Consider the following 23,121-nt stretch of genomic DNA (forward strand, 5'->3'; position numbering starts at 1 on the left):
TTCAATTCATCAGTAACGATCAACAAGAACCACACATTAGACAAGCAGCCCCTAATCCAACGACGCCAACGCTCACCAAAACCCTTTCTCGCAAGGACTTTATCCAAGAAGGTCCAACTCAATCTATCATAGTCTTTCTCAAAATCTAATTTAAAAAAACAAAAACCCTGTTCTTATTCCTATGAATATCCTCAGGAATATCCTCAACCACCTCATTGACCATTAGAATAGCATCCACCTTTTGCCTCCCCCCACAATGCACTCTAGGTGCTAGAAATAGTATCAACAAGCACCACACTCAATCTATTAGCTAAAACTTTTCGAATAATTTTATACATACTAGAGACAACGCTTGACCCCACCTAGTGGGACTTAAGGCTTGGTTTTGTTGTTGTTGTTTAGAGACAAGGCTAATAGGTCTAAAATCTTCAACTTTAATATATCTGATATTTTAAGCACCAAGGCTATAAAATAAAAACTAATGCTTTCAATAAAATCCCATTACAAAAGAATTCAGTCACATTACCAAAGAATTTAGTAAAAACTTTCAGCAAATCACCCTTAACAACCTTCCAACAATCTTGGAAAAAAACAATATTAAAACCATCCAGTCTTGGAGCCTTATCCCTTTCCATCCCAAAAATCACCCCTCACTTCGTCCTCATCAAATGGTCTCTTTAACCAATTCTTCTTATCAACAAATATAAGATCCCATTCTAACCCCCTCTAACATCGGCCTACAGTAGTCCTCCAAATACAAGTTCTGAAAGAAGTTAGTAATAACGAAGGTGATCTGACCTTGGTCACTAGTGACACCCCCACCCCTCACATCTAACTCCCCAATCAAATTGTTACTCATCTTACCATTAGCTAACCTGTGAAAGAAGGAAGAGTTACAATCACCATCTTTAACCCATTCGAATAAGGAATTTTGCCTCCAACTCCTTAGTTCCCAAAAGATCACCTCTTCCAACTCATTCTTCAATGATAAACGTCAGTCTCCTCGTTATTCAAAAGGTTAGTCTCCTCCTACTTCCTATACAAAAAAGACAACTCATCCAATAGTAAAGATTTTCTAATTCTAACATCACCAAACACCTCGTTATTCCAAACTTTTAGTTTCTCCTTCAAATGTTTCAATTTTTTTCATGAATCTAAAACCTTCCCAATGCCTTCCCCTTACCTACCTGCCCCCAAGACTCCCTGACCAGAGGCTTGAAAGTCACATGGTCCAACCACATGTTCTCAAACCTGAAGGGAGTAGGACTCCACACAACCTTACTAGATGTAGATTCCAACAAAATGGGAAAATGATTGGATGTGGCCCTAGGGAGAGTACTTTGAGTAAGGTTCTGAAACCCATCTTCCACTCCCTGCAAAATAAGAATCTATCCCATCTACTAGAAATTGCTCTAGCGCCTATTAACTAGATAAAAAGAAGTGTTCCCCAAGAAACCGCTTTAGCTCCCCGCTAATTTTTCAACTTTCTAATAATTGTACATTGAACCTAGAATAGAATGGTGTTTTTGGTGCACTACCATTTTATTTGTCGTGAACCTGAGTAAACAGTGTTATAGAGAGGAGGAAGATGAGTGACAGCCAGAGCTAGGAGCACCTACATCTCCAAGTTAACCCAAAAAAATAGGAAAAAGTAAATACCTCTATACACACCACCTAATAATCGAAATAATATTTTCCTACACTCCCCCTCAAGCTAGAGGTTTACATATATGGCGACCCCAGCTTGTCACAAGTATATTTGTCAAATTAGATTTGAATCGTGAATTGAGATCTTGATTTTGTGAATTGAGAATTGAGAATCAAATTAAATCATAAGACTTGGCACAATTTGTCAATTTCGAAAAATATATGGCATGAGAAAATGTATATATGTACAACAAACAAAATACATTAATAATTAAATATGTCGATGAAAATTAATGATTACGTACCCCCAACATACACGCATCTAAATACAGATGAAAAGTATACTATAATTAGAATGTTGAAAAAGTAAAATAACTCACCTTTGAAATGTCAAAATGTTAAATACCTCCATATGTAAACACTTTGAGCTTCAAGATAAACTATTCTCAGTGAGAATCAAACAAATGGAGACTTCATGCAATCGTCAAACTCTATAAAGACATTTAGGAACCGCAATTTTAAAACAATTCAAAAGAGAGATAAAAGTAAAAAGATTTTGTTATTTTGAATTTTTTATCCTAAAGGCCCTTGAAAAAGTTCTAAGGACTATTGCATTAAAAAGCAGCAAAGCTTTTTTTTCTTCAAATAGTTGGGTTTGACTAGGAGTCAATGTGAATCGAATTCAATCATACCTTTGAATCAATAAGCTAGTGAAACAAACAAATTTTGCTTAATTTGATTCACCTACTAGATTTGAATCAATAGGCTAGTGAATCAAATCCAATCAAACCTGTGAATCGATAATCGCACAATTTTAACAATTACGAGTTACAACAATTAGACAAGGTGGGTTTAAAGGAAACATCTCTCAATTGATCCTCAATTTTCACATAGGGATTCCTCACAAAATTCTACATCACATCCCTCACAAAATGATAATCAACTTAAATGTGCTTTGTCCTCTTATAAAACACTTCGCTACTAGCAATATAAAGAGCAAGTTGATTATCAAAAAGCATATCTTTGAAGAATTCCTTATCAAGAAAACTTATATAACACAAGAGACTCCAATCACACAAGCTTAATAACCATATGACATGTAACTCAATATTCTACTTCAGCACTGGGCCTTACTACAGAAGAGCATCCACTAGTGGACCTATGATCTTCAAGAGAGTCAACCCAATCCAGCACTGTCTCAATTTTTATTAGATTTAACCTCAAGCCTTTGCCACGAAAGCTCTTGAGATACAAAGAATCCTGCAAACAGCATATTAGCATAGCTGCATGGGATTCTCCATATACTAACTCACCATCCTCACAGCAATTTAAATCTTAGGCCAAGTGACTGTATCATAGATCAACTTGCCAGCTTATACCAACATTCTCTTGAAAATATGGTCTAACATCCCTCTACAACTTCAAGTTAGAAACAACAGGACTATAAACTAATTTAGATCCCGGCGTACCAGTCTTATTTAGCAAGTACAAGGTACATTTTCATTGAGATAGGTTCAATCCCTTCTTACATCATACAATCTCAACGCCAAGAAAGTAACACAAGCTACCCAAGTCCTTGATTTTAAATTTTTCTGAAAGCTAATACTTGACATCTGTAATCTTGATATGATCACTGCTAGTCATAATGCATCAACATAAACTACAAGAGTACCACAACTATCTCATTTTTGCAAACAAAGACCAAATGATCAGATTTGCATTGAATAAAACCCAAATCTAGACACCGTCACACTAAATTTGCCAAGCCAGACTCAAAGAGACCATAAACAGCCTCATGCAATCAACATACCTTACCACTCTCCCCTAAGCAGCAACATAGCCAAAAATTGCCACATGTATTCCTCTTCCAGAAAATCCTTGTATGAGAAGGCATTCTTCAAATCCAACTAGTATAAGGGCCAGTTAAAATTGACAGCTAACAAAATCAAAAACATGAATAGAATTTAGTGGAGCAATGAGAGAGGTCTCAAAGAAATTAATATCATACGTTTGGATGTACTCTTGAGCAACCAACTGAACCCTAAGACATCAAATAGAACCATCAAAAAGATATTTTATGGTTTAGAACCAAAGACGCCTAACCAACTCCTTATCAAGAGGAAGATCTACCAAGCCCCATGTCCCTTGAGTAGTCAAGACATCCATTTCTACATCCATGGAATGCTTCTTCCCAGGATTTGCACAAGCTTCAAAATGTGAAGAAGGATTAGAAATAAAGGAACAAGGAAATGCATTAAAACAAAGGTGAAGAATTGAAAATTAATTAGCTCTAAGGTTAGCAACTAAGATTGTTGAATACAAGTTCTGATACTTCTTCACTAAGCAATTGGCGAGTCCAAGTCAATCCAAGACACATCACCAAAAGTAGAAGGTGAGATAGTGACGATCAGAAGAGGTGGTTGCACAGTGAAAAAATGTCTCCACCATTTTTTCAATGTTCATAAACCCTTAATCATTCTTTGATTCAGAATTGAATGGCTGCTGGGAAGAGAAATAGAAGTGTTCTCTAGTGGAATAAGAATGGCAGTAGGAGGATCAAGACATATAGGGAACATCTATTTCTTTTAGAGTTCTTTAGTGCCCAATAAAGACATATTCAATAGCACAAGAAGTCTTGAGCAACATATGGAACATGAAAAAACATGCACACCCAAAGGCACAATGCACAACGTGTTAATGGTATTTGATAGAAAAGGGAATTTAAGACCATAGGGCATTTTTTAATCATAAAACAAGTAGCAAAAAGTGCACCATCCAATAAGTTTTGGGAACATACATCCATGCTATGCCAAGTATATGTCTATTTCTCTTTTTAGCTACTCTATAGGAGTATGTACACACAATATCTTTTAAATAATCCCTTTAACCAGGAAATATTGAAGCCCATTCTCTAAAAATTGAAATTTTTGAATACCAATGCCAAACAAAGTTTTTATTTCCTAATGGAACTGAGTGAATAAACAACAACAAAAACAGACCAAGTCCCTTAGTTCCCACTAGGTTGGGTCCATGAGTTCTTTTTTGCAATTTACATGATCTAGGGCAATTTCTTTCGACATTTTGAGGGCTATTGAATCCTTATAGTTATTTTAGGTCTACCTCTACCCCTTCTACTACTACTAAAAGTAACAGGCTAACTCTTCCTCCATAGTGCACCGCTTGGCCTACAATGGTGCCTATCTCAACAATCCCTCCCTTATCTTCTCCTGTCCAGGTGCCATGGCCTAAATTACCATAAATGTTTCAATTCCTTAATTTATTTTTTAAGATTGTACCACTCACTCCCCCCCCCCCCCAAAAAAATAATCTCATTTTGACAATTTTTATTTTTCAGATATGTTGTTTCTTAGTTTCCCAACATTTTGATCCATATAACATAGTTGGTTCTATAGTCATCTTGAACTTCCATTTTAATTCTAAGAATCACACAACATGCACAAAGCACTAAGAATTGAGTGATTACATTCAAAAATTCAGACCTACCTTTTCTACCAATGTTGTTGGTAACAGCTGGTTTTTCTTCTTCTTTATTTTTTTTTATCTCCAAGCAGTGGTTCAAGTGGCAATTAATTATGTTAACTGTTAACAATGGAATTGGCAAAGACAAGCAAATTTTTGCTTTAGTCTAAAGAGAATTTCTTAGATACTAGTCCAAAGAAAAAAAAAATTTACACGAGACTAAAGCAAAATTTTTACAAATGTGACAACCTTCATAACCAGACCCATCTAGAGTCAAGAAAAACAAAAGGAAAAACAGTAAACTTACAAATTAAAAACTAATTCAATATCAAATATTATGCATTTTAGAGTGCTGAAAGGGTCCATTTCTCCTGGCTTCTCTCCGCTCTTATCCTCCCATCCCAACCCAACCCTCCACCCCAAACCCAACCCCAACTTAACCCAATACACACAGAGAGAGAACGAATTTTACTCATATTATGGTAACCAAAAACTTCCTTAATCAAAGTAGGCCACGAAATTAATCGCTCAAGGAGCGAGCAACCACATGGCAGTATACCAGAAATGACTACACGAGTATGTGGGTCCGTCGAAAAAGAGTAAACAGATTTTGTGGCAACAGGAAAGGAGTGAAAGAGAACCCATTTTCCAAAAAGTAGATATGGACAGAAAATAAATAGAGAACGAAAATAGGTATACGGATTTTGTAACAATAGAAAAGAAGTGAAAGAGAACCCATTTTCCAAAAAGTAGAAATGAATAGAGAACCAAAAACCAATGATTGAATTGCTGAAATTAGGAAACCAAGGGGCGCAAAGAACAAAGGGACACAAACAAACCTGACGGATTGAATTAGCCGTGGATATGCGATCGGGCGAGGACAAGTCGATGATGGGAAGTTCCAGCGCGTCCACCATTTTCTTTCCCTCACGCTACTTTCGTGTAGACCGGGGGAATTCGTCGGCTTCAGGCTACCGTGCCACAGCCATGGGCTGTAAAAAAAAAAAAATTAGATGCCATTCGCGATTTGACTGACATCTAAATCATTTTAAAATTATGCAAACACTTTCTAGCTATATACATTTATTTGTTTTTATTTTGGAAATATAAAGTTTGAGTGATGGATTTGAAATTTTGTTGAGTGGAGACAGTAAAATAGATTCTAATTGAGTTCCAATGGAGTTTATTACATTAATTATTTTCATCAATTTATATAGTTTATGCAATATCCCTTAGCAAATGTGTGACTATTAACTGAGGGATAACAAATTATTTTACATCTAACATACCCCTTCTATTAAAGAAATCATATAGAGAACCTCTCCCTCCGCACATCCGTGCACCTGTCTGTTATATATTAAACATGTGACAAATTATTTGTACATTCATTGATATCAAATATGCAAAGGGAGGGATCCATTTTCAAATATTTAATAAATAGGCACACGAACATGGGGAGGGGGAGGTCTCCGGCATAAGTTCTCATTCTATTGATACTAGCATCAACTATCTCACTTATCTACGGTCTAGACCCCCTTCTATTAATAGTAACATTAAATATCTCACTCATCCTCACCAGTGCGTTAGTTTGCCTACTTAATATGTGTAAATCATCTCAATCGTCTCTATTTCATCTTATTATTTACAAATATTATGTCTAATTCATCACAAATGCATTTATTCTTTAACTAATCTTTTAAAGTCATATAACTCATCCACCTCATCATTCTTATTTCAATAACTTTTAATTTTTAGATATGTTATTTTCTAATTGTGTAACATTTTATCCATATAGTATATCGAGTCTTATAGTCATGTTAAAGAACTTTCCTTCTAATTTTAAGAGTACGGCAATCATATGGAACTCTCCAGATGTTTCTTTTTTTAATCCAACCTACTCTAATGGTGTGTATTGCATGGAATTAACTTAAATTTCTTATTAGTCTGCATAATATATTCAATGTATCAAAATATATTAATGTCATTAATTTTTTGACTAAGTTTAATCTTTTCTCCACCCAATATCCTACCGTAATGACTAAAATTACATTTTATATATTATGTCTTCTTATCTTAAAACATTTAGATTATGAAGCTTGTCTCGATAATTTTTGTTGGTTCAGTTCTTAATTAAAGTCATTAGATATGAGATTGTCAATATGAAACTTGATGTAAAAGACAATGAGATATAGTGACAAGAATCTCCACTTAGAAAGGCATCAACAAGTAAGAAGGAGCATCGGGGGTTCAATTTCAGGTAGATACACTCACAGAACCAACGGTACCTGTAGATGGTGAGAGTTTACTCTGTGAGCCAGTGGAGACTATAGATGGTGAGAGTTCGCTCTGTGAGCCAACAGGGACCATGGATGGTGAGAGTTCTCTGTGAGCCAGCAGGGATCGTGGATGGTAATGGAGATGTGTCCCGGGGATCGGGTTGACCGAACGTCCAACTGATGCACAGAAGTCGTGTCCGCATCTGGATTTTATCCTGATCAGCAAGACCTGGGGACGGAGGATGCTGATCTGTAGGTTTGGTGCCGCACTAGGGGATCCGAAGGGCTCGTTAGTGGCTAGAGTTCTTATGTAATCAAAAAAGAATCTCCACTTGGAGTGTCAAAAAACATATATATATGAAATGTTAGATACATCATTGATGTATATGTATTCTTTCAAAAAGAAAAAAAGGGAAAAATAACATTTGATTTAGTTTCATTAAAAACTTTGATCGAAGGTTAAAATAGTTGATATTAAATGAATAAATTATGACCTCGTCCAATCAATGATGTAACGCCCCCGAACCCGAAACTAGGGTATGGAGTATTATTTAAAATAAATTTTTGATACCATATAACAAAACAACAGAAGATCTCCATAACAATTACCAAAACACTAAAAAATTAACCTTTATTACAATAAAAATCTCAATACAACAATAAGATTTTGAGATCATCAAAAACATAAATAAAATACTTAACAATTCTAAACTAAACCTTCAATTCCACCCACGCTTTCACTGCGCACTCTGATTACTATCATACTCCTCGTGGTATCTGAAAAATGTTAGATATAAATAGAGTGAGACACCTCTTAGTAAGGATGGAATAAATTATTATCAGTGTGTGGCAAATAAGTTTTTGTATATCACATATAAATAATATACAATACTTGTATCATATAAATAACCTTCTATAATGTGGTTCATGTTTACATGTTAAACCACTAAAACTATCTTCTCAATTTCTTGAGTCCTATTTACATGTAAAGCATTATATCATTCGGTGACCACATCTGGTGCATATCTAGACACTCACTGACATTGAGGCGTCTTCTACTCCCTACTCTAATTCAGCAAGCCCTCAGACTACTCTAAGGATCGAGGCGTTACGTATCGTCGTCCCCTTTTGCCTAGATACCACCAAACAAACACCCCAGATATGCAACTTCACAATACCATGGTACCATATTCATAAACATATTTCACATTACTCTCAACAATATCACAACAGGTTTAATTTATACAATAACTTGAAATAATCTCATGCCACATATTTAAATAATAAAATAATACTTTAATAACACTCAGAAAATCATATACCTCATAATATAATCATATATTCAAATTTAAAACCAACATATACTCAGATTAAAATCAACTAAATATCCATATAATTATATTTTTTAATTTAACTGGTTAATATTTAAAATAATAATTATTGTAAAATCCCTAGGCTCACAAACACCAATTTAACTAATTCATAATAAATATAATAATCTAAAATTCAACCTCCATATGCCAAAATATTCAGAAAAAATGTATATATAATTCCTACAATCTCATCTTACAATTTAACCGGTTAAATTATAAAATTTATGACATAATTTATTCCCTTACCTCACTCCAAGAGTGGTGCTTAAGATTCCTAAATCAAAAATCTGCTCTAGCTAACATGACGAGAATTGAACCGAGAACCCTATGGTAGTGTCTGATCGTCAATTTGACTAGAGATTTGGGAGAAATTGAGGAGAGAGAGAGAGAGAGAGAGATTACCTTATCCTAAGAGTGGTGCCTACGTCGCTCCTACGACAAATCCACTACGATTAAAATGTCGATAGTCGAGATAGGATCCTAATGGTATTTTCTATTTTTCGATCGATCGAGTATTGGAAAAGAAATTGAAGAGAGAGGGAGAGAGGGCGTAGAAGAAAAGAGTTGAGAGACGGAGAGAGAGAGAGGCGAGATTTGGAAAGGGGCGTGTGCGTGTTCTGCTAGTTTCAATTTCAATGTTAACTTAACATATATATATATATAAAATATTATATTATATTATATTAATATATTATTTAATTAATGATTATTATTATTTAATTAATTAATTATTCAATTTAATTTATTTTATTTTTTTTATACTTCCATGCATATTAATTTTCTAAGGTGTTATAAATGATTTGATAATTGTTAGGTGTGCTACTGATCTTCATGATTGACTAGCTTAATTACAGAGGTTTGATTTGTTAATATAACAATGTCATTGATTAAATTCAAAGTGGAATGGACTTCGTCCATATTGGTGAGAAATTGTAAATAATGTGTGACTTCAAGGTGTGAAATGATTATGCGTCAAAGATGCATAACTAGGTATTTAAATTCATGCATTGATGATTATAATTTTAATTAAATGTCTTATTATGTCTAATATTTTTACGTCGACCTCATTTGATAATCTTGAGATAAATAGCCTATTTTTGTCATAAATTTATGGTCATTAGCGTCCTATTATTACAAGACAAATTTTGGACATTAAAGATATACACCAGTTGTGCGTGAGAGAAACTGTGTACGTGAGCCACGCGCGTGACAAGGAGACGCCGCGTGTATAACAAGAAGTCATGTTCGTGAAGACGTATACTGGTCGTGACGTGTAGAAATTGCCCATGCATTGGCCTGAATTGGAGAGGACCGGAGGTGATTAAAAAAAATAATGAAAAGGAAAGATAAAAACTTGGGTCTGTGCTGGCCATGCAAGAAGTTTCTAGGCGTGGGCTGGGTCTTGGCCGTGAACAGGCAGATTAAAAGAAAAGAAACAAAAGGAGAGGCAGGGTTGCAAAAGGAAAAGTGGGTTAGCTGAGTCGTGCGTGTGTGAGTGGCCATGGCTGTGTGTGTGAGTGAGAAAACTGTGAAGAGTGGGTTGAGCCAGTGTACACGTTGAGAACCAATTGGGAAAAAAAAAAAAAAGCTTTCTTGTGAAGAGGGTAGAATAGGGCTGGAGCCAAATATGAAAAAAGAAGAAGTGGGTAGGGTCTTGATGTAACCCTGCCATGCAATGGCTTCCGTATGTGTGTGAGGCATTGGAGAGGGCAGGAGGCGCTGGAATGAAGAATGAAAAAGTGAGCTGGGGGGCAGAAAAGGAAAAAAAAGGGGATAAAGGATTAAAGGAAGAGAAAAGGCTAGGGTTTAGAACAGCTAGGGGGTTGCGTGGAGTTTTTGTTCTCATCTTGGGAGTTGTGTCACAGTTGCTGTGTGGAAACCCAAGCATCTCCAACTCAACTCACAGCCAGCCACATTTCCTTTGCTCTCTCTCTCTCTCCCCCCCCCCTCTTTACTATTTAGCTTTATTTTAATGTCATTTAAATACTTATTTGAAAGTGTATTTTTGTTTAATCAAGCACTGTAATTTAGTTTTTTTTTTTTTAGCATTCATTTGAGATTTCTTTTTAGTTAAATCTTGTTGAGTTTAATCTCTCTTCCTCTCTCTCTCTCTCTTTGTGTTGCTTTAATATTTGTTGGAACATTATTAAATGTAGCTTGTCTCTTTTTTATTTATTGCCACTGTTGAGTTAAATTTCATTTGAGTTATTTATATTAATTACTTCAATTCTCTCTCTCTCTCTCTCTCTCTCTCTCTCTCTCTCTATCTCTCTCTCTCTCTCTCTCTCTCTCTCTCTCTCTCTCTCTCTCTCTCTCTCTTTGTTTTGAATCTTAGATGTTTGTTTGAGTTAGTATTTATCATCAAGGTCAGTTTGTTTCCTTATTTGAAATCTGTTGACCCACCCATGTGGGTGCATTTATTATTTCTTGGGAAGGCACAACTCGTGGAGCATGCGCAACCTTGAGCATGCATTCCGCTTTCAATGCTGCTCCATCACAATGCTCCTCTCTCTACTATATTTATATGTGAAATGCTTTGTAAAGCGGTGAGTGAGTGTGCAAAGAAAATATACAGCAGAAAAGAATAAAGAATGTTGTGTGCGTGTGGCAGAGGGGTTTGAGCTAGAGTTGAGTGAGAGAGTGTGCTTTCCTCTTCCACTGTATTTTTCTTGATAATATAGTGTGACTCTCTCTCTCCTGTGGATGTAGGCTGAGTTTGGCCAAACCACATAATCTCCTTGTGTTCTGTGTGTTTTGTGTGTTTGTGTTTGTTACTTGATTCATCCCCTTACCACCCTTACAACTAGTATCAGAGTATGAAAGGGTGAGGAGCGTGATCTGTGCTTACCTTCGGTTTCGAGGTTTGGCGACGTCGAGTCGGAACTACGACCACAAATCACGTCGCAGAGGCGTGAAGGGAATTTTTTATTTTTTTTCGCACTGCCATTAATCTCCTTTGATCTTCCAGCCCCTCGAGTTGCAATATCTGGTTGTCTGTGTGTGAAGGTCATATTTTTTTTTAAGGAGGCGGAGTAAAGTGTCTCTGTAAAGATATGGAGCAGGAAGAAGACAATTGAAATTTTCCCCTGCAAGTCAAGGAAGTTTTTTATTATTATTATTATTAAAAAAAAAAGGGGGGTCACATCTTACTAAGGTGTGTGCAGAAGTGTTTTTTATCATTCTTTTTTGCATTGGAGAAGTGTGTGCAAAAGTGTGTTTGCTGACACGCCCAGAATTTGCAACATTTTTGCCATGTCACCAGGGGGCCTACATGCCAAGTCATCTGTGGGGCCCATACATATCGTGTCAGACCTATTCCAAGCTATTTTGACCGTTCCAGACGCATTGGTGCAGTCAATTTTTCCAAAATCAGCCTCTAAGTTATTGTTTTACAATGGATGACAATTTATCCAAGTTCGGCGTGGAGAAATTTGACGGATGGAACAATTTCAGTTTATGGTATAGTACAGTCAAGGATATCTTGATTCAGCGTGACTTGATCAAGCCGCTAATCGGGAAGAAGCCAGAAAATATCAATGATGATGATTGGGCAGAGATGGAAATGAAAACGGTTAGTACTATTTGTTTACGCTTGTCAAATGAAGTTAAATATTATGTTTTAGATGAATCATCACCTATTGAGCTATGGAATAAATTAGAACAGAGATACATGTCAAAATCTCTAACAAACAAGCTATTTTTGAAGAAGAAAATCTATTAGCTAAAAATGGAAGAAGGGGTAAATATTATTTGTGACAACCTGAATAAAAATGGAATTTGAATAATTAAGAGGGAGAGAAATAGAAACAGAAACAGAAGGAGGCCGTAGACTTCGTCGACGAATACAGGGATTCGTCTACGAGAAAATACCAAGCAAGGTTTTTGGCTGCTCTGAATTTCGTCGACAAATACAGGGTCTTGTCGACGAATTTAATGAAGGACTCGTCGACGAATCTGGTCCTATAAATAGCTAAAAATCCAATTTTTATTCACTTTTAACGCTCCTCCCTCTCTCCTACGCCTCTCTCTCACTTCTCTCTTCAATTTTGGCCCTGCCAATCGCCGGATCGAAGATTTGAGGCTACCACAATGCTCCTGGTGAAGTTCTCTACGAGTTTTCCAGAGCAGATCGTTGGGGAAACGAAGTTGGAAATCATCCCTGAGTTGAGGTAAGACTTTTTAAGCCAAATTTGGTCTTGTGATAGTTATAGGAAATGATGTACATATGAAAATATTGAAGTTTAATACTGGGAATTTTCAGTTTCAGAGTATTGATCAGGAAATCCTACGGGGGTCAGGTTAGGATGTTTTAGGGGCTTTCTCAGTAGTCAGGTAAGGAAATAAACTAAAGCAGTTACTTTCCATACAAATTATTATTAATTATGAGTAAATTTATTTTTAGAAAAGCATATGTTATAATTGTACATTATGGATGAAATGTACGTTGGAAAATACTGTTATTATGTTGAAATGTATATGTATATATGAGATGCCAGAGAATTATGATTTTAGAATAAGAAGTATGATTTTATACAGCGCATGTGTGACATGAATATTATTTTATGTAAACGTATTATGATATGAAAGATTTTTTGAGTAAAGTATGTTATCAGGCATTATGAAAAGATATGTTATGTTACGATGATTTTGACGAATGTATGATAATCGATTTATTTTCAGAATGTATATACCTGAGATCGGCACAAGGTCGTAATTACGATATATTCGGCACGAGGTCGTACTTATGATATATTCGGCACGAGGCCGTATTATGATGTATTCGACACGAGGCCGTAATTATGATATGTTCGGCACGAGGCCGTAATTATGATATATTCGGCACGAGACCGTAATGATGTTATGTATGATCATGTATTATATGTTATCACAACCCAGATGTTAGTTTAGTTCAGTTCAGGGGCTCGGTACCATAGCTTATAGATCAGATTAGTGTTAACCACCCCACGAGGGGGTGGGAGATGGATAGTCGATTTGGCTTTCAGTAGAGTGTGAACGTACACCTGACAGTCCGGACTCGGGTGTGGCAGGCTCATCGTACTTACAGACATATTTGACTCGGTAGTGGTCGGCCAGCTATTGTCGAGTCCCGCCTTCGGGCTGCACAACCCGTCATGGAGGGTAATACATGACACCAACTAACTATTCATCCTGGGTATATTTTCAGTATTACAGTTATAACAGATGTTTTATATATGCTATGATTTATTAACAAATATGAAATTATATGATTATCCAGTATGATATGATGTATGTTTACAGAGTTATGAAATGGACTGTATACGTACAAGTGCCTTATATATTCATGTTGCCACACAACTATATTTAGTTTATTTTCCCTTACTGAGAAGTGTCTCACTCCCGAATATTAAATGATTTTTAGGAAAACCAGAGGGACCGGCGGGTTAGGGCCGTCGTTTAGTGGGTTTAGCTACCCTACTAGAAGGGTAAGCGTTAAACTAGGATAAGAAGATTTTTGTTGTACGATCCTAGTGTTATTTTGACTTTTGGAAGATTGTAAATAAATACAGTATTTTGGGAATGTAAATAACTCTGGTATTATGTTTCATGGTTGAATGATTGAGATTTTATTTTACTGCTGCTTAGGTTTCCGCTGTGATTGACAGGTGTCCCCGTTACCCACGGGTTCGAGTTGACTTTTCCATTCATTACGTTATATTTCATGTTAAGAAATTGAGGTCGCTACATTTGGTATCAAAGCCTAGGATACTAGGTTCTGTAGACTCTAGAATGCAGCAGTAATAATACCAGAGTATAGGATAATGGGATTTGAGATCTAGTTTTGTAGTTTAGATGCAAGACTTCCGTGGTGGTTTGTGTGATTTTCCTAAGGTGACTATTTTAGGAAAGTCATTGTAAACTATCGTCGGGTTGGGTATCTAGGTTGCAAGATTGAACCTTGAATTAAGATCAGGAGAGATGAATTAAATAGGAGAATATACCATATGAGTTGAGTGATATGTATAGAGAAGAAGGTTTTGAGTTAAGTTACATATTTTTCAGGATGGACCCTGGTGGCAGTAGTGCCCACGCCAGTGGGAGTGAGGGTGCTGGACCCTCAGGCACTACGGGTAGTGATTCAGATGTAGTCTTACGCAGCGTAGCACAGCAAGTTATGGCAGAAATTGCTAGGAGTTTGAAGGAACATGGTGGTTCGTCTGTAGGCCACGGTAGCTCGATAGAGAAGTTTATTAAGATGAGTCCTCCAACTTTCTCAGGAGGAACGGATCCTGCAGTCGCTAAAAATTGGGTGCAGGAGATAGAGAAGATTTGCAGTGCTGCAGTGTTCTAAAGAACAGAGGGTACTATTTGCTACATATAAATTGACTGGAGAGGCCGAAAGATGGTGGTCGGTGGCAAAGGATTGTACCTGTGGAGATGACGTGGGAGCGGTTTAAAGAAATATTCTTCGACAGGTATTTTCCAGCCTCGTCTAGAGAGGCTAAGATTGAGGAGTTCTTGAATATAAAGCAGGGACAGCTATCAGTGCAGCAGTACGCGGTGAGGTTCATTGAGCTATCTCGCTTCACCCCGTACATCATTCTAGATGAGGCGAAGAAGGTACGACAGTTTGAAAGAGGCCTGAGGAGAGAAATTTATAAGTAGGTATCTATTCTGAAGTTGCAGAATTTTACTGAGCTAGTGGATAGGGCCACTATAGTAGAAATTGGTGAGCGGTTGGAGGCTGAGGAGCAGAGGCAGAAGAAGAGGTCTACACCTTCTGGTTCCCAGCAGGGAGTCGGCCATGTTACGTGGAAGAGAGGTGGCTATTATAGAGACCGGAGACAGGAGATCGGGAATCGCGGTTTTCAGAGTGTGCAGCCATCTCCAGCTTACCCATCTTGTCGGAAGAGACACCTGGGGGAGTGTCGTGCCGGACAGGGTGTCTGCTACAGGTGCGTGGAGTTAGGGCATATGATAAGGGAGTGTCCGACACAGATTGGTACTGCCCCTGTTCCTAGACCTGCACGAGGAGGTCACCAGGCACCACGAGGAGGCCAGCAGAGGAATATGGCCCCAGCCACTGAGGCGGTCGGTGACGTGGTGATAGGTACTATTAGTATGTTTTCATTTAAATTTATTGCACTTTTTGATTTTGGTACCACACATTTGTTTGTGTCCTTGGAGTGTGTTAAATTATGTGGGGCAGAAACGCAATCATTAGATGTCGAGTTATTAGTGGCTACACCGACCAGGTCAGTGGTGAGATGTAGTAGGGTACTCTATGGTTGTCCAGTTGATGTTCAAGGGAAGATTTTATCTGCTAATTTGGTGGTATTAAATATGCACAGGTTTGACATTATTTTCGGCATGGATTGACTAGTAGCTAATTCTGCTATTATAGACTGCCGTGCTAGGGAAGTGATATTCAGACCTCCAGGGAAACCAGAATTTAGATTTTCAGGGTCATGAGTGCAATCTTTACCTCAGATGGTCTCAACTGTTCAGGCAAGGAGGCTGCTCCAGAGTGGTTGTCTGGGATTCGTGGCTTTTGTGAAAAAAAATGTCAAAAAATGAATTAAAGCTTATCAATACGCCTGTGGTGAAAGAATTTACAGACGTATTCCCAGATGAATTATCGCATTTGCCGCCTGATCGTGAAGTAGATTTTCCCATTGATCTACTGCTAGGTACGGCGCCAATTTCTAAAGCACCATATCGAATGGCGCCGGCAGAGTTAGATGATTTCACTAATAGCAATGTGGCACAACAGACTATTGATAATTCCCAGACAGAGGAATCTATCACAGTGGAGTGCTCTAAAGTACCACAAACTCCTATTCTGACTCTAAGGAGGTCTTCCCGACCACATGTACCAAAATAGGAGATATTTTACTTGTTACTAACTAATGCAGGTGAACCAGAGTGCTATGATGAAGCATGTCAGGTGGATGAGGCTAGCAAGTGGGAACTTGTCATGAAAGATGAGATGAAATCACTCACCGACAACAGGACTTGGGAGCTAGCTAGGTTGACCAAGGGAAAAAAAAGCTCTTCTCTTCAAAACAAATGGGTGTACCGCATAAAAGAAGAGCATAATGGTTCAAGAAGATACAAAGAGAGACTTGTGGTTAAAGGTTTCCAACAAATAAAAGGTATTGACTACTCAGAAATCTTCTCACCAGTTTTGAAACACACAGCCATTCAAATAGTTTTGAGCATTGTTGCAGCAGAGAATTTACACCTTGAGCAGTTAGATGTAAAAATTGCTTTCCTCCATGGTGAGATAGAGGAGAGATATACATGCACCAACCAGAAGGTTTTGTAGAGAAAGGCAAAGAAAAACTTGTTTGCAAGTTGAATAAAAGTATGTATGGTTTGAAACAGGCTCCAAGGCTATGGTATAAAAAATTCGACGGCTTCATGCAAAAGAATGACTACCACAAATGTAACGCTGATCATTGTTGCTATTTCAAGAGGTATAAATCAAGTTACATAATTATTTTGCTTTATGTTGATGATATGCTAATTGTAAGATCAAACATAGACGGGATTAGAAAATTGAAAAGGCAGTTGTCCACTGAATTTGAAATGAAAGACTTGGGTCTAGTAAAGCAGATGTTTGGGATGAGAATCACGAGAGATGGGAAGAAGGGAACCTTGCAGTTGTCTCAGGCTGAGTACATTAGGCAGATTCTTAGAAGGTTCAACATGAGTGATGTTAAGGCAGTTAGCACACCATTAGCCGGTCATTTCAAGTTATCAAAGATTCAGTCTCCAGAGTCAGAGGAACAAAAAAAGGAAATGAACAAAATGTCATATGCTTTAGCTGTAGGAAGCTTAATGTACGCCATGGTTTACACGAGACCAGATCTAAGTCATGTAGTGGGAATCATTAGTAGATTCATGTCAAATCTAGGAAAAGTTTATTGGGAAGCCATAAAATGGATTTTACGGTATCTCTGAGGTACAATCAACAAATGTTTATACTTTGGAAAAAATGATCTGATTTTTCGGGGATACGTAGATGCAGACTTTGCTGGTGAGATAGATCATAGAAGAAGCACTACTGGATATGTTTTCACTGTAGGTGCTACTGCCGTTAGTTGGGTATCACAGATATAGAAAATCGTTGCTCTATCCACTATAGAGGCAGAGTATGTGGCCATGACAGAAGCGAGCAAAGAGATGATCTGGTTACAGGGTTTGTTTGCAGAGTTGGGTTTCAAGCAGATGAAGAGTGTTTTGTATAGTGACAGTGATAGTGCTATACACTTGGCGAAGAATTCAGCATTCCACTCAAAAACCAAGCACATTGGACTCCACTATTACTTCATCATATCTCTTCTCAATGAAAGGATATTAGCAGTTGAGAAAATCCTTGGCAGTCAAAACCCAGTAGATATGTTGACAAAAACAGTGACTAAAGAGAAATTAGAGTTATGCACAAATTCAATGGGTATCCTAGATCTACTGAAATCATCTTGAAGTTGATCCCTACATGTGCACCTCCACAAGGGGGTGGGGGCACTCTCTCGAGGGGGTGCTGACGCCTTGGGTCTAGGGCGAGGTCACAGTCTTGCAGCATCAGAGTAGTGGAAATTTGGTTGCCCCCACATGTTTGGAGGGGGTGATTTGTTGACCCACCCATGTGGATGCATTTATTGTTTCTTGGGAAGGCACGACTCGTGGAGCATGCGCAGCCTTGAGCATGCATTCTGTTTTCAATGCTGCTCCATCACAATGTTCCTCTCTCTACTATATTTATATGTGAAATTCTTTGTAAAGCGGTGAGTGAGTGTGCAAAGAAAATATACAGCAGAAAAGAATAGAGAGTGTTGTGTGCGTGTGGTAGAGGGGTTTGAGCTAGAGTTGAGTGAGAGAGTGTGCTCTCCTCCTCCACTGTATTTTTCTTGATAATATAGTGTGACTCCCTCTCTCCCGTGGATGTAGGCCGAGTTTGGCCGAACCACTTAATCTCCTTGTGTTCTGTGTGTTTGTGTTTGTTACCGGATTCATCCCCTTACCACCCTTACAAAATATTTGTTGGAATGAAATTTTATTTGAGTTGTTCTTATTATTAAAGTCGGTTTCTTTCTCTTTTTATTTAAGGTCATTAAATCTAATTTAAGTTATATTATGTATTGAGTTTGCTTTGCTACGTTTATTTAAAAATTAAAGCTGGATTTAAATATTTGTTCGAGTGGTGTGTTAAGGTATTTTGTTGTTAAATGACTTTTTGTTTAAACCCCTAGTTAGTTTGCTTGTTTGAAGTTTTTATAGTTTATTTGGATGGTTGAATGGATTGTACTAGGTTAGCTTAGTTAGTTTATTTGTTTAATTTCATGGTAGTTATTCTCCTGCTTATGCACGTTATGTTCTTATTTTAGGTTTTAATTTCACCACAAACTTTCAAAAACCCTAAGAAACCGAATCTAAACCATGTTCAGTAAAATTGTTTTCTCATTTTCTTTTTCCTATTTTGCGCTAGTTTAAAACTAATTTGCATTCCCTGAGGAGACGATCTGGTATTTTTGTGCTAATTATTACATGACGTAAGTCTTATACTTGGGACAATCCTTGCGCTGCTCATTTTTAGAAGTGAGTCAAGTTTTTGGTGCCGTTGCCGGGAAATGTTAGTATTAGATTCAAACTAGTGTTTTTCCCGTTATTTTAATTTTTCTCTTGAAAAAAAAAAAAGAGTTTTGAATAAAGTATGGCTGCACCTGCACCACAGAGTCTTATGGATTTTTTGCAGCCTACATGCACCACTGCACCATCTTACACTACTTTTTCTAATAACGCACTTAATTCCATGACTCGGCGTGGGAAGACGTCATTGATACCTCAGTTCTATGGGATAAAATCCAAGTGTCCTTATCGACATCTGACGGAGTTTGAGTTAACTTGCAATATTTTTGTCCTAGTGCTAGAACTGATGAATTTACTAGATTTCGTTTATTTACTTCCTTTTTGAAGGATAGATCGAAGATGTGGTTTAATTTTTTGATGCCTCATTCTCTCTCTAGTTGGAATGATATGAAATGTGAATTTCTGCATAAATTTTTTCTCTCACTGAAAACTCAATTTTTGCAGGAACAGATCGGTCACTTCAAGCAAAGAGCTGGCGAGAAATTTCATGAAAGCTGGGAGCAATTTAAAGATCTAGTCAATATGTGTCCCAACCATAGATTTGAATCATGGCGCCTGGTCAACTACTTCTACATTGTGTTGGCTCCTGACTGGAAACAGTTCATCCATACTATGTGTTTATAAGATTTCTTCAACAAGGAGCCTGATGAGGCATTGGGTTTTCTGGATCATTTAGCTGACTATGTTCGGTAGTGGAATACTAGGATTGACAGAAGACCAATTACAGCTCATCCACTAAGAGCAAATCATGGTGGAGAGTGGTATGAGACACCTGAAGTTACAACGGAGATGGATAAAGTCAAAGAAAAATCAAAGAAAGCTAGCTCAGAAGTGAAGAAGTCGGTTAATGAGGAGGCAGAGACTAATAAGAAGTACCAACCTGTGGTACCTTATTCTCAGAGATTGGAAACCGTGGAACCATCTCTCTTGACTGGAGTAAATGTCAAGGAGTGCAATGCTGAAGCAAATCTCCGCAGTGGTAAGGTGACTGGTACACTAGATAAGGAGGTTGAGCAGAATGGTAAGAGTTCAAATTTCAAGGAACTAGGTAAAAATTTTGATGTTGATGTTTCTGAAGCACCAAAGGTAACTTTTCTAACATCTACTCCTCAAAACTGATTCTTAAAGAAGTGAATTCCTTCGAAATTATACTGAATAAGGACCCTTTCCTGTTAAAACAAGGAAGCCAACTTGCACATGTTTTTTTTGGTACCTTAAAGAGCATTGATTTAATTGAGGCTAACTTTTGTACAGGTAATAAGACTGATTTATTGTGGTGACTCAAATTTGGAGACTCACCAGTTCAATTTATAGACTTGCACCCACCAGATGAAATTCTTCTCGAGCCTCCACCAGACATACTATGATGTTTTTCTTTCCTTTGTTTTTCATTTTGTTTTATTTTTAATTTATTAGCACATACATTTTCCTTTAGTTTAAGTTTTTCTTTTCCCTTACTGCTCTACCCAGGTACTCTTCTACCTCCCTTATTATCATTCTTTTGCTTCTCTTTTCAAACATTGAGGACAATGCTATATTTTAGTTGTAGGGAGAAAATTTGCATGTGACACTGTGTGCTTCCACTTGATGAGTTTTAATGTGATATTTGCATATTATAGATGTTTGCATGTTACCTTGGTCCACTTTTGGGAAATACTGGTATTGAACTCAGAACATGCTAAATTCCTTATTTATGAACATTACATGCCAATTTTTTTTCTTTCTCTTTTAGAGGATATGGAACATGTAAGATGTAGTGCAATCAGAGTTTGAATCAAAAGATAATTTTATCCATTTCACTTAGTTTCAACCAAGGGAAGGATGTTGAGAGTCTTGCTACACACACCACACAAGTTAGAAGACTTAGAAAGACTACCTTAGATCATTTATGGTTGATATACACTTCAATTGTTTGAGACTCTAATGAACCATATCCAAATGGCTTAAAAAAATTAAAGAAAAAAAATGAAAAAAAAACTTGAAGCAAATGAAAACAAGAAACGAGCCAAGGATCAATTCAAAAAAGAAAGAAGAAAAACAGAGAGAATAATAAAATAAAATAAAAAAATAAAAAATGGAACAATTGTGTATTGGAAAGGGCTACCTATTACCGGGGTCTTAATTAAACAAAAAGTGGGTACCTTTTAAAGCGTAGTAGCTTGAAAGCCACCTAAAAACTAAGGTGTAGCCCCAAGAGGGGGGTGAATTGGGTTTTAAAATTTTCTTTTAATTCTTTTTAAGATTTTTAACCTCTTGTTGATTTAACAATCACACAACCAATTCTTAGTTTTTTATTCAATCCACAACTAATCACAACTTAAGTGAATCAAAACTTAAACAATCAGCTAATTAATCAACCAAATTATTCAACACACAAAATTCATTATTTAGCTTTCAGCTTTTGCAGCCCCATGTATATGAAATTTGATTCTAGTCCTGTAGAAATGAAATTTATTTCTTCAATGCAAACCATAACTCAAATTCCCAATAACTCAGTTTATATGATTAAGAAATTAAATCATTCACGCAGTTTATACATGCTGAAAATAAAGAGAGTAAGGGAAAGAGAGTGACAACGGGTTTTTACGAGATTCGGCTTATCCCTAGCCTACGTCCTCCCATACTGGAAGGTCCCACTCCATCACCCCCAGCATTCGTACCACTGCTCCCTAGGTTTATCATGAAAAGACAGAGAACACAATTTAAGGACCCTATCTCCCGTAGATATCTGATTTATTTCATTTAACTAAAATCTTATATTCACTATTAACTACCCTCCCTGATCTTACTTCAAAAATTCAATCTTGCAACGTAGACACACGACCCGACAATAGTTTACTATGACTTTCCTGAAATCATCATCCCAGGAAAGACACAGAAACCACCACGAAAATCCTATACCCAAACCACAGAACAAAACCTCAAACTCTTTCCTATACTCTAGTATTGCTTCCACTATACTCTAAAGTCTACAGAACCTAACAACCTAAGCTCTAATACCAAACTGTAACGACTTGATTTTATTTTCATGCCATTTTTTTATATTAATTGTAAAATTTCACTGCTCTGATACCTTCTAATAAAAACCAAATCATCATCACAGACCAGATAGGGACTGTGGAATCTAGAACTCAATAAACTACCTATGCAGCGAAAAGCAGAATACATATAACCACGTTAATATATACAATACCAGAGTGTCAGAATTTTTCCCAAAATATGCTTACATAACCATTCCCAAAATACCCTCATCTGAACCTAGGGACTACTCAAAAATGACTTCCCAAAAACACTCACCTTACTGATGGGGCAGTACTATAGTCCCCTCTATCTGTGAGTCTGATCTGCTCGCCTAACTGGATCACCTGAAAAAAATGTTAAATCACTGGGATGAGACAATGCTCAGTAAGACGAAATATGTTATTGTTAGTGTTTGGTAGATGAGTTTACATAATTGTAAAATTTGATTTAAAAATACTGCAAATAACTGAGTATGAGAAAACATGTATAAAAATAATACACACTATAGCTCATACCTGCATTGCTTATCATAAACTAATTTTCTGAATATTCTATTTTTATAATACTTCTAATATTATAGGTATATCTACTATTTTTGTAAATCTGGATATATTTATAATAACTGAGAAAACTTCCTTAGATGGATAATTGAAAGTCATGATTTAACCCATCATGACAGGGTTGTGCGGCCT

At 36.9% G+C, this 23,121-nt stretch overlaps 1 protein-coding gene and 1 long non-coding RNA gene across 3 annotated transcripts in view; one reads left to right on the forward strand and one right to left on the reverse strand.

The window, feature by feature from the left end:
* LOC131164871 (2-oxoglutarate-Fe(II) type oxidoreductase hxnY) overlaps positions 1–6,172 on the reverse strand; it is a 34,041-nt gene extending 27,869 nt beyond the window's left edge. For both annotated transcript variants that reach the window (XM_058122392.1, XM_058122391.1), the window contains exon 1: positions 5,967–6,172. In XM_058122392.1, the coding sequence (XP_057978375.1) occupies positions 5,967–6,044 (78 nt within the window). In that variant the 5' untranslated portion in view covers positions 6,045–6,172. The remainder of the gene's footprint in view (positions 1–5,966) is intronic.
* A 6,726-nt stretch (positions 6,173–12,898) lies between these two features.
* On the forward strand, positions 12,899–19,912 carry LOC131164637 (uncharacterized). The gene is made up of 3 exons (XR_009139300.1): positions 12,899–12,945; positions 13,038–13,108; positions 19,853–19,912. It is a non-coding gene; the product is annotated as an uncharacterized LOC131164637 (long non-coding RNA).
* The last annotated feature ends 3,209 nt before the right edge of the window (positions 19,913–23,121 follow it).

The sequence above is a fragment of the Malania oleifera genome, chromosome 9, assembly GCF_029873635.1.
Source record: "Malania oleifera isolate guangnan ecotype guangnan chromosome 9, ASM2987363v1, whole genome shotgun sequence".
Lineage (NCBI taxonomy): Eukaryota > Viridiplantae > Streptophyta > Magnoliopsida > Santalales > Ximeniaceae > Malania > Malania oleifera.